Raw genomic sequence first — 12392 nt, forward strand, 5'->3', positions numbered from 1 at the left:
CATCATCTGTTGTGAATGTCTGATTCATGTCCATACCCTTACACCAAGACTAACCTTTCACCAGTGGGGCTCCGTAGTGAGGGCATTTGTGTCCCATTGCATAGTAGTCTCCATTTTCCTTTATCAGCAGAGCCTTCCCACAGCCCAGGTCTACTTCTCGCATCCTGGAGGTAAAAAGCATGACAGATGTAGTATACAGAATAGATATTTATTATTGTTACTATTATTTATTATCACTGCCTTTTGATCTGCTCGGGCTGTCACATGTCAGAGAGCCAGTCCCAAGCTTTCACAGTAGCTCGTGGTTTCTTTTTAGCTATAAGCACAGTTACGTACTGTAACTGGAGGTGTGGCCGCTAGCTGTACTCCGCCCACGGGTACGCACAGGGCCATCCTTAGGATTTATGGGGCCCTATGCAGTATTATTAAACTGGTGCCCGACGGCAGCCCGGGCTCGCATGTGTGTTTTAGATAAGGGTTTTTTTTTTTGAAGGATTTATTTAAAAAACTCTCAAGTTTCAGAGTAACAGCCGTGTTAGTCTGTATCAGCAAAAAGAAGAACAGGAGTACTTGTGGCACCTTAGAGACTAACAAATTTATTAGAGCATAAGCTTTCGTGGACTACATCCGAAGAAGTGGGCTGTAGTCCACGAAAGCTTATGCTCTAATAAATTTGTTAGTCTCTAAGGTGCCACAAGTACTCCTGTTCTTTTTTAAAAAACTCTATGTCTGAAGATCCAAGCATTTAAAGCTAAAGATGAATACTCAGATTGTGCAGCTAAAAACCTATGCAAGGATTTCTTAGAGATGTGATTTTATAATCTTCAGCAGCACACTAATGACATATTTTTAAAGCAAATTTTAAACTAAGGCCCTGGCGTGTTCTGAGTAAATATGACAGTGATGCACAACTGGTTTTGTATGCCTGGGGGTTGGCGAATGCCTGTTAAATGGCCTCGTTACCCCTTGAATGGCTCTTGAACAGTTTCAGTGTTGTGCTAATAGGGCTGGCAGGCCGGAGGCTTTTTCACTTTTAAGTACTAGGTCCCCTCAGGAGACAGACTCACCACGCTGCAGCAGCCAGCTGTGGTGTGAGCCTGCAGGAAGGGTCACAACAGGGATAGGAAGAGGGGAGGGGTGGACACTAAGACCCAGGGGTGCCCCAAATTTCCGGGTGCCCTACGCAGCCGTGTATGCTGTGTATGCCTGTGGAGTATGCATGTGCACCATGGGCCTGAGTGTGGAGATTTTAATAAGCTGTGTCCCTGGGCGTGCACATGCGCAGTAGATCGCCTCGTGCTCTCGAGCGAGGATATAAAAAGCAGGGCAGGTTGATGCCCACTCAGTTCCTCTCCTTACCAGGCATCTAATCAGATTTGCAGCAGAGGGGATGGAGGGCGGGTAGCGGAATGCAGATAGGGCCCACACATCTCAAGGAACCGCCAGTGACAGTAAGTAACCTCCACTTCTTCTTTGAGAGCTGGTTCCCATGCGTATTCCACACATGGGAGACTGACAAACAATATTCAGATTGGAGATGGGTGCCTGGAAGCTGGCAACAAAATGTGTGCAGTACTGCAGATCCCACTGCTGCATCCACAGCATTGGCTTGGACTCATGTATAATGTCTCGCAAACACATATATGGAGCTCCGGGTGTCTGCTCTGCATATATCCTGCATTGGGACCTCCTCCAGGGATGCTACTGTAGGGGCCTGCAGACCCGTGGAGTGGACCATTATATTGCTCTGAGGTGGGATGCGAGCTAGTCTGCAGCATTTGATAATGCAGCCAGAAACCCACTTAGAAATCCTCTGAAAGGATATAGCCTGATCACGGGATCTCTCTGCTATCACAACAAAGTCTTGGAGACTTTGATGGACTTGGTTCTTTGCAGGTCAAAGCCAGTGCACACCTGATGTTGAGGGAATGAAGTCTCTTCTCTTCATGTGAAGCATGGGGTTTCAGAAAAAGGACAGGTAAGGAAATACACTGGGGAAGGTAGAATTTGGAGACGACCTTGGGTAGAAATTTAGAGTGAAGGAGAAGGAACACTTTGGTATGTCAAGCCTCCTTTACAGTATTTCACGAAAACAGTACAGTCCAAACCAGTGTGGGCTGTGTCACCCCTGCCCTGTGACCTGGGGTGCTTTGCAATGCCTTGCTGCTGTAGCCTCCAACCTGGACTGCTCACGATCAGCCACCAGCATGGAGGTCGCTCCCAGATGCGTTTGTGTAACCGCAGACTGCCAGTCACACCCTGGCTCTCACCAGCCTTGGTCATACTGAGGAGTGACCCTAACACACTCCCAGTCCTGGATTGTCCCCTAGAAATGTATGTCCTGTACTGTCCTGTCCTCTCCTGGACAGTACAAATATATTAAGTCTGTTATTCCTTTAAGGGAATAATATACCAACCCACTTCGGTAAATAGAGTTACCCTGTCACTTCCGCTTAAACAATAAAACAAGTTTATTAACTATAAAGAGATACATTTCAAGTGAGTGCAAGTCATGAGGCATAAGAGTCAGAAATGGTTACAAGAAAAATAAATATAAAATACTTTCTAGTGCCTACGCAAAACATCTCACCGAATGCTTCCATCAAGATTACGGACCAAACATTTTAGGTCAGAATCCCTCCCCTAGAGTTCTTGGTAGAAACAAGCAACAAATGCTGCACTTCCCCAAGACGTGCGTCTCCCCCAGACAGTAGAGGCAGCATTGGTGTTGTTGCTGACACAGAAGGATTTAGGGCAGGAAACGCTGTTTTTGAAGCTCAGATTCTAGGCGTGGTCCCCGACTACGGGGAGGGAATCCCCAGTCCAGGAAAACAAACTACGCTAATTACACTAAGACTAACTGAACTAAGCTAAGAATAGCTATTTACAATCTTATCTACAGGTTTTCTGAAAGGCTGAAGCAGGAGAGGACACTGGATTCCAACTCAGGCCATATGGCGACATTATCTAACTCTTTCTGTAGCTGTTACAAACAGCATTGCAGATCCAGTCACTGCTGTGCTGGCCACTAGGACAGCTTTGCCAACCATGCATCAACAGTGCGTGATCCCCCCACACACGTCAAACATTGAATCAAGTGCGTAACAATGTATTCAGCATCTGTGTTAGATCTTAGGTCAATATTTTTCACACAGTTGGCTTGATTTGAATTGCTGGGGGACACAGATCGCCAGTACGGCCATCAGCGCAGCTTAGACGGACTCCTGATCAAACCAGGGCTCTAGAAAGCTCCTGTGATAAATTCCTCCCATCTTCCCTTTCTCATTTGAATCGACTTATGGTAGCAGTAACATCTGGAATGGATCTGTTTCATTTTTGGTACTGGTGACCTCAATTAAATGTGCACTTTTGATTTTAAAAAATGGGCCAGTTCTCAGGGGGCATGAACTGATGTAGCTTCATTAAATTCAATGGCCAATTTACACCATTTGGCATTTTGAACCCATTGACTTCAATGGGACTGTGCTGATTACACTGAAGCCAGTAAGACTAAATCCCCTTTCAGTGAGGTTCATCGATTCCAAGGCCAGAAGACCTCCTGTAGTACACAGGTCAGAGAACTTCCCTAAAATAATTCCTTTGAACTAGAGCATACGTTTCAGAAAAACATTCAATCTTGATTGAAAAGTTGCCGGTGAAGGAGAATCCAACACGACTCTGGGTCAATGTTGAGCTGACTGACACCAGCACGGGGTCTGATCCCATTGGTACTATGAGATCCAGTTGCTTTACACTGGCAGAGGATCTGGCCTTGCTGGCTTCCATGGGGCTGCACGCATTATGCTGGCTAAGGAACGGGCGGATTGGCAGCAGGTATTCCATTCCTGACTAGTGCATTTACACACGGAATGCTGCTCTCCTGGGAGTTTCGGTGCAAGGATCTCTCGTCTCAATCTCCCGGGTAGGGTGAGCTGTTGCCCTTTTTGTGGAGCCCAGCTGTGGCCTGTCAGTGTGCCCTCAGGATCACGGGGAACCTATTTAGTGATGCCGCCAAAGCAAACGCTCTCACTTGCAGGAGGGAGTTTCCAAACTGCATGTTTTAGGATGCAGCAGTGATGTTTATTCAGGTTTTTGCAATTAAAATAAAAATGAAGAATCTTTATTTATAACCAAACAGCTCCCCTCCGTTGTGGTGGGCAGCTCTGCACCACATTATCCTCCGGTAGCAAAATATACATCCAACAGTGTCATCATTTCAGATGAACTGTCCGTAGCTTGTACAATCATTAACATAAAAGCCACTTAACACTGTGTCTCATCATCGGCTTCATCCCCAAACACCTGGGAGAAGAGATGGGTTTTGCGGCATCCAGGGCTGCCGAGAGCGGGTTCAGGCCCCAGTGAAAAAAATTTTCGGGCCCCCCAGCAAGGGTGGACTGGCTAAACAGGGCTGATGAGAGGGGGGAAAGCCGGGCCCAGAATTTTTTTGGGCCCCCCAACAAGGACGGACCAGCTAAACAGGGCCGATGGGGGAGAGGGGGGGGGAGAAGCTGGGGAAGCCTGGCCCCGGGCCCCCTTCCAGGCCGCTGGGCCCCGGTAATTTGTACCAGCTTCCCCCCCCCCCCCCTCGTCGGCCCTGGCGGCATGCCAGGAAGAATAACTGGGCTTTGGCAGACTAAGAGGGAAGCAAGTTGAAATGCCTGCCCTTTACAATGAACACTTGCTAGCAAATCGCTCCCTGTAAACCCAGGGACTGCAGAAGGCATTCTTCCACCACTCTCAATGGCAGCATACACGGGGAGAGAAAGGTCTTTAGATCAAGATTAGATCTCTGTCTACAAGTTCTGCTTTAAGTCAACCACAGGTTACTGAGATCCATGCAGGAATCACAGGGTGAGCCTCCTGGTCAGTTTTATGCAGTTCAGACAAGATTAACACAATGGTCTCTTTTGACTTTAAACCCTAACAATCTATGAAACCCTTACTGCCTCTGCTGCCAACAGGGCTAGACTGACAATAACTTAGGGTTACCATTCGTCCGGATTTACCCGGACATGTCCTCCTTTTCGTGCTAAAAATAGCGTCCGGGGGGAATTTGTAAAGCACTCACAATGTCCGGGATTTCCCCCTCCCCCGGCAGAGCGAGCGGCTGGGAGGGCTGCAGGGAAGTCCCGGGCTGGACTCAGGAGCAGCTGTAGAGGAGCCGGATCTGCCCTGCATTCTGAGCCAGGGGCAGCTCTCCCCTGCAACCCGGTCCGGCAGCACTGTGCAGGGCCAGGGACCGGGTTTTGTTGTGCAGGGCCAGGGACCGGGTTTTGGTGTCCGGCTCCGCTCGCACAGAGCCCAACACCCTGTTCTGAGCAGCAGGGTAAGGGGGGGCAGGCGAAGGGGCAGGGAGGTTCTGGAGGGGGCAGTCAAGAAACGGGGGGGGGCTTTTTGGGGGGGAGTGGAGAAAGTTTTGGGCAGTCAGGATACAGTCCTGGGGGGCAGTTGGGGGGGGTCTTAGGAGGGGGCAGTTAGGGGACAAGGAACAAGGAGTCTTAGGTAGGGGGTGGGGTTCTGGAGGGCAGTTAGGAGCAGGGGGTCCCAGGAGGGGGCAGTCAGGGGACAAGGAGCGGAGTGGGGGGCTGGGAGTTCTGGGGGGGAGCTGTCAGGGGGCAGGAGTGGGGAGAGGGATCAGAGCAGTCAGGGGACAGGGAGCAGAGGGGTTTAGATGGGTTGGGAGTTCTGGGGGGGCTGTCAGGGGGCAGGAGTGGGGAGAGGGATCAGAGCAGTCAGGGGACAGGGAGCAGAGGGGTTTAGATGGGTTGGGAGTTCTGGGGGGGGCTGTCAGGGGGCAGGGGTGGGGAGAGGGATCGGAGCAGTCAGGGGACAGGGAGCAGAGGGGTTTAGATGGGTTGGGAGTTCTGGGGGGGGCTGTCAGGGGGCAGGAGTGCGGAGAGGGATCGGAGCAGTCAGGGGACAGGGAGCAGAGGGGTTTAGATGGGTTGGGAGTTCTGGGGGGGGGGCTGTCAGGGGGTGGGGAGTGGTTGGATGGGGCGTGGGAGTCCCAGGGGTCTGTCTGGGGGTGGGGGTGTGGATAAGGGTTGGGGCAGTCAGGGGACAAGAGGCAGGGAGGCTTAGATAGGGAGTGGAGTCCTGGGGGGCAGTTAGGGACAGGGGTCCCAGGAGGGGGCAGTCAGGGGACAAGGAACGGGGGGAGGGTTGGGGGTTCTGGGGGGGCGGGAAGTGGGAGGGGCAGGGTGGGGGCGGGGCTAGGGCAGGACGGGGGCGGGGCCAGGACGGGGGCGGGGCTAGGGCGGGGCTCCTCCCGTCCTCTTTTTTGCTTGCTGAAATATGGTAACCCTAAATAACTTATCCTATAGGACAGCATAGGAACCAAATCTCCCCATCTCTTAAGAGACCTACCCGTCTTCTGGATTGCCCCTCCTCTTCCCACACCACAGACAGCCACGGCAAGACTTGACAAAGGTTCACAGGGGAATATTCAAAACCTTCAGACTCTCCAATCCTTAAGATGCCCAGCATGGGCCCTGTCCCTCTGGTAAGGCCTTTTATTGAAGTCTTTAATGAGCTAAATGTACTTCGGCAATTGGTTCTAAATCTGCGTCCACTCCTGACAACTGCCATCCAGGGTGGGTGGGTCTGCGTCTCATCTCTCAGTCTAGTTTGAACCAGGCAGCTGGCAGATCTCTCTGGTCCAGGTGCCCTTGATTGCCAAGCTCCCTCCCAGAGGAGTGGCAGAATCCCCCAGGGCCTCCTCGTTTTATGCTGCAAGTCCCAGTTATTCTAGCTGACCTGTTTTTGGAAGTTAGATGCCTGAATAACTTTGTGAATCCCACCTCTCCGGTGCTCTGTAGGTCTCTGCTGGGGTCCACGGGGAGTGGAGCACCTGACAAACCTCAGTTCTGCACCTGCCTACCTTTACCCCAAAATTGTCCCAATGGAATAGTCCTTTTTGGCATGTGCTTAAATACCTTGCTGATGGGGCCCTAAGCAGCAATATGGGCTACTGCTAAGGGCATATCGCAGTTTTATCTGAGCAGAATGCTGCACGGGCTCTGCTCCCTCCCCCGTACCTGTTTAGTCCTTGCAGTAAGCACATCCCAAATGGAATAAAGAGATCAATGCAGGCTCATGCTTCACCACACGCAAAAGGAACAAGTCTTGCTGCATTCTTCTCATGGATTTTATTTCAGAGCAAACCCACAGTTCTTGTTAAATGACAACTTCAGAGTTATGAAAAGATAAGAGAAATGGTTTACAGCCACCCGAAGGAACCACTTGACCTGTGACAGATAATCATCAGCACCTGATGTCTTGAAGCAAATACAGAAACCTTGTGCAAAAGATTTCAAATGACACACTCATTCCGCAAGTGAGCGAGATGGCTAGTTACAACCTAGGGCTGTTAGAATAAAGCAATCTACTCAATTAGAGTCATTGCTATTAAGATTTTATTCCATATTTGAAAGAAAAAAAAAAGCCGGGGGGAGGGGGAGGGGGTGTTAAGTTTTGTCATGTCTGCCCAGCTTGCACTCACAAGCCAGGAAATGCCAGTTAAAATGCAGCTCTGTCCTGAAAAAAAGCCATTGGAAAACCAGCCTCTGCCTGTGTGTTCCCTGTTTGTTTTGTCTCACTGACCCCACATCAGTTTCTAAGCAAAAAGATGTTGTTTTAAAACTTCCTCAGCTCTGAGCATCAGGCTGTCCCCTTTCCATCTCACTCCTCATTAGTTGCTTGGGGGTTTGCATGGGTGTCGTGGAGGGAGAGTTTGGGCTCCAGAGTTTTCTACTGGTGCTGATAAGCCCAGTTTGGTTCTAATCTCAGACTTCTGGAGGAGCAGAAAGGACTGACAGAAAGAATAGCTTTGTACTCACAAACTGAGCAAACGAGGGAGGTGAAAGAGTCAATACCCAGAATGCAATCACGCCATACCCAACTCTGGTTCTGCCCCCGCATGTGTGTACATTTCCAGCCCACTCCTTCATGGAAAGAGCCCAGGCTATTTCTCAAAGAAGTAATAGATTATTATCTTCTGATCTCCGGCATAACACACACTATAGGACTTCCCTGAAATAGCTCCTGTTTGAACTAGAGCAGACTTCTTAGAAAACCATCCAATCTTCATTTTAAAATGTTCAGTGATGGAGAATCCGCAAGTTGTTCCAATGGTTGCATCACCTCTGTTAAAAATGTGCACCTTATTTTGAGTCTGAATTTGTCTAGCTTCAGTTTTCAGCCCCTGGATCGTGTTATACGTTTCTCTGCTAGACTGAAGAACCCCTTATTATTACATTTCTGTTCCCTGTGCAGGCACTTTTAAACCGTGATGAAGTCACCCCTTAACCTTACTTTGTTAAACTAGATAGACTGAACTTTTTATGTCATCAAGAAAGTTTATTGCTCTCACTGCCTCTCACCGTACAATCAGCATTTGCTATAATAAAGCTAAACACGTGATCACAAACAATTAGGAATTAGTAATCAAACACTATTCCTCTATATGGTTAGGCACAGCAATCCACATATCAGTCATGTCCTCATATGAATTCATACTGTGAATCATCAGGTCATTCATAACTCCATTGCATGGCGGTCCCCAAGCACTGAACGTCCCCAAATCAATCAGCTCCATTCTCCCTCTTCCGCACAAGCACATCCATAAAGATACTATTCCCCCTTTTCTACTGGGCCATGCAAGTCCAGAATGTGGGAGTACAAAACATCCCTGACTTCTGTTGCCCGGGTGCAGCCAACTCCAGCTGTGCTGGTGCCCTTTCAGGCTGCGTGTACCGATGCAGTGGTCCCTTGCTGTCCTATTCAATATCTAGATGAAACCATTGGGACTGAAACAACAAAGGCTGAAGTACCATCAATGTGCAGTGAAAATCCAGCTCTACAGTTCCCTGACATGGACTGCAAATAGCACCCATCTTCCACTTTCTCAGTGACGAGCAGACACGGGCGACTGCCTGGAGGGCAGCGGACTGAAACTGAACCTAGACCAGACTGAAGCAAGGCTGGTGAGACAGGGTTAGCGCCTGGAATAACTCGCCCCTCCCACCAAAGGCATCTGCACTGCAGTCCACAGGTATGAGACCCTGCACTCCCATTTCCCTTTGCAATTGGTCAGAATATTGCACCTGATCCCGTCGCACTCAGAGTGGGCCACGGCGATCCATGCATCTACACTCGGCTACTGCAGTTCTCTGTATCTAGGAATGAAGGCCTATGCCCGGAGGAAGCTCCAGTTAGTTCAGATTGTGGCAGCCTCAGACTCAGCAGCTGAGGGTCACCAGGAAGAACACATCATTCCAATATGCCACTCTGCACTGGGCCCTATTGAACAGAATCCTGTGCAAGCGCTTGACCTGATTTTCAGCGTTCTGCCTGGAATGTCTCGCTGTCTCTACCATGACGGTTTTGTTCTGCTGCAGCAATGAAGCTGTGGATGAAGAAGGGGAGATTTATGATTGAGGGAGGCAGTACTTTCATGGGAGATGACCCAAAACTATGGTCTTGCTACCAGATGAAACGAAAGTGGCTTATACTTACAAGCCAGACTGTAGGTGCCACGAAAGTAAGGGAACATGACGTCAAGGGACATTGTCACGGGGCACACTCAACTGCTTGCAGCACCTACTGCTGGCCATCCTGGGGATTAGCTCTGCCAGTTTATGCTCTACCTCCAGTGTTGTCTTCTCCTGTCTTGTCTCACTCTGCTGCCCTGCTCACTCCTGGGTCTGCAGCTTCCTCCCTCCGGCCCGGTCACTAAAGTCCTCCCCTTCTGGGGAATTTGCAGTCTTTCCAGACCTGCTGTCTGGCTGGCATCTCCAACAACTTTTGCCACTCCCCAGAGGCTGGTAGGGGAACCCAGGCCCACCCGTGACACTGGGCTCCAGTCCAGTGACCCTATAACAAGCAGCCACAGTCCCTGGGCAGTCCAACTCCTTGCTGCTATTTCCCTGGGCTTCTTCCAACATATCTGGCTTTCTCCCTCTCTGGGTTGCCACATAATCAGTTATTTTTTATTCTGGTATGAATATGTGTTTTTATCAATATGTGCCAGTGATCTATTGTCCGATATCCTAACAGATTCCATTGTTACACTAAAAATCAGGACTGTGAAACTGCAAGCAAAGTGTGTTTCCATTAGCACAAAAACACCAGAAAATTCCATTCTTTGTGAGAGAACAAATTGATGAGGAACCAGATCAACTAGAAAAACAAGACAAGGTAGAAGTGGTATGGGGCCTACTCCATGAACTCCACACATGCGTGTTTTACTTAAACTAGTTTGTTAAAATGCTAAGTCGAGAACTTTGCAAATAAACTTACAATAATTAAAGAAGCAACTAAAGGATACTAGACAAGGTCTATTGGAAATTAGTGTCCCATCTCCCTAACAGGAGTTCCACAGGCACAGAACATGAAAGAAGTTAAAGTATCCAAAAACATTAAAGACAAGTTGTCACTTGTACAAGATTCTATTGTATTAAAACTGGAGGAAGATAACACTATCCATATTACGAAGATAAATTACACTGGCCACAGATGGTCCAATCATCTCGGATTAGTCAAGGCTAAAGAGCTAGTGATAAAAAAGCGACAATTTCCATGACATAAGCCCTGATTCAGCAAAGCAGTTAAATACATGCGTACTTGTAAGCGTATGCTTAAATGCCATGCTGACTGGAGATGAATTTAAGCACAAAGTTACAGTTGAGCACATGCTCAAGTGTTTAGATTAATTGGGGTCATAACATGCCACATTTCACAGGCTTGTGCAGCCTTGCTGTTCAGCTCCGGCACCATGTGGCAGCATTTTAGTTATGGTATAGGATACGGTAGCATGTATAAAGCCCTCTGGGATCCTTTAGGCTGTTAAAAATGTTAAACACTTACTGTCCATTCTCAAGGTCCTTCACGTGGCACACGGAGGCTTCCACTACATCCTTCACATTCTGGTAGGGGTTGATGGTGATGGGATGTTCTTCGAGGTGGTAATGCCGGGCAGTCCCATTGACTTTGTAAACAAGTGGACTGGCTTTCCCATTGGGTGACATCTCCTCCTTGGCCCTCTCTTTCTCTGGTAGCACCACCTCAATTTTCACTTCAACTGCAGGAGCGAACAGAAATCTTCATTCAATCTAAGCAGCAGCTTTTTAAGTCAAATTGTATCATTTCTACAGAAATCTGCAGATAATGCTATTATGGCCTTGAGACATTACCTCCAGCTCTCCTAGGAACTCTGGCATTCTGGAAATTCTAGGTGACCTGACGCATGCCATTTAGAATTGCTGCCTTGGCTGGGAAGGTGGCAAATTAAATCTCAGTCTTGACTCAGTTTTAATATCCATGACCCCTATATTCCCTTTTTAATCACAACCCACCGCTTTTCCTCAATATGCACCAACCAGGTATTCTTGCAAACAGAAATATTAAAGCTTGTGAAATGCCACCCAATCAATGTTAGGCGTGTTCCCTGTTAATGAAATACAGCTACTAGCAATCGGGTGTAATTTATTCTCAGGCTTAGACGCTTCAGTTTCTAGTTGTAAATGGGTCTCTCTTCATCTGAAAACAGATCAAGAAAAATTTTCCATCATTAATAACCAATATGAATTGGGAGGTAAAGCTAAACCTATACAGCATGGTAGATTAAATCGGTACACAGCTGAGCAGGCTTTTGCTACCACTTCAGATGACAATTAATAAGAAATGGATGTTATGAATTTCAACTATTATTTGAGTTCTGACCCTTATGAATCCTGAGCATTCCATGGGGAAGGTGCACAAACTTGGCAATAGAAGATGAAAACGTCCTGGGGATAAACAGCAGCATTAGAACTGGGTGAGATGTTCCTAGAAAACATTTCCCAGCAGTATTGGCTGATTTTCAAATTTTAATTTTTGACAAAGCTGCTAGAGGAGAAAGAGCCTTCCCAAATGCCACCTAGCCCCAAAATCTGGGTCTAATGCCCTGCGTTGGTAGCATCTGAGTTCTAGTCCCAGCTGTGCTGCCAACTGGCCTTAATACTTTGTACTTGCAAGTATAAATAATATTGCAACTGCATGCGCTATCTTTGAGGACCACATTGTAGTAAGTCTATGAATGGTTTATTTATTGTTATGGGCCAGGGAGTGTTGCAACGCCAAGGGGGAGGGTTCCTACCACTCCTCCAGGAGCTAAAAGCAATGGGGGGTGATTAAGGCAAGTCCCTGAAACTGTCAACATGTCCCTGCTGGGGAGGTATGCATATACTGGTCCAAACATAGTTTTTCAGAGACCAACAGATGAAGAAAGGTTCTTTCTGAACCAGCAGCCAGGACAGTCTCTCCAAGGGGTCCCCCCACAACCCTGGTGGAAGCGTTTGAAGGACTTTGGCCTACTAAGGCCCCAAAAGACCTATGAGGTGACCTCTGCT

At 48.3% G+C, this 12392-nt stretch overlaps 1 protein-coding gene across 2 annotated transcripts in view; it reads right to left on the reverse strand.

Moving 5' to 3' along the window:
- Positions 1-12392, reverse strand: part of AIFM3 (apoptosis inducing factor mitochondria associated 3) — an 85406-nt gene that overhangs the window by 52370 nt on the left and 20644 nt on the right. For both annotated transcript variants that reach the window (XM_054006666.1, XM_054006665.1), the window contains exons 3-4: positions 10870-11083; positions 55-164 (exon numbers count right to left, since the gene is read on the reverse strand). In XM_054006666.1, coding sequence (XP_053862641.1) covers positions 55-164; positions 10870-11083 — 324 coding nt within the window. The remainder of the gene's footprint in view (positions 1-54; positions 165-10869; positions 11084-12392) is intronic.

Source organism: Malaclemys terrapin, chromosome 16 (genome assembly GCF_027887155.1).
Source record: "Malaclemys terrapin pileata isolate rMalTer1 chromosome 16, rMalTer1.hap1, whole genome shotgun sequence".
In the NCBI taxonomy this organism is placed as follows: Eukaryota; Metazoa; Chordata; order Testudines; family Emydidae; genus Malaclemys; species Malaclemys terrapin.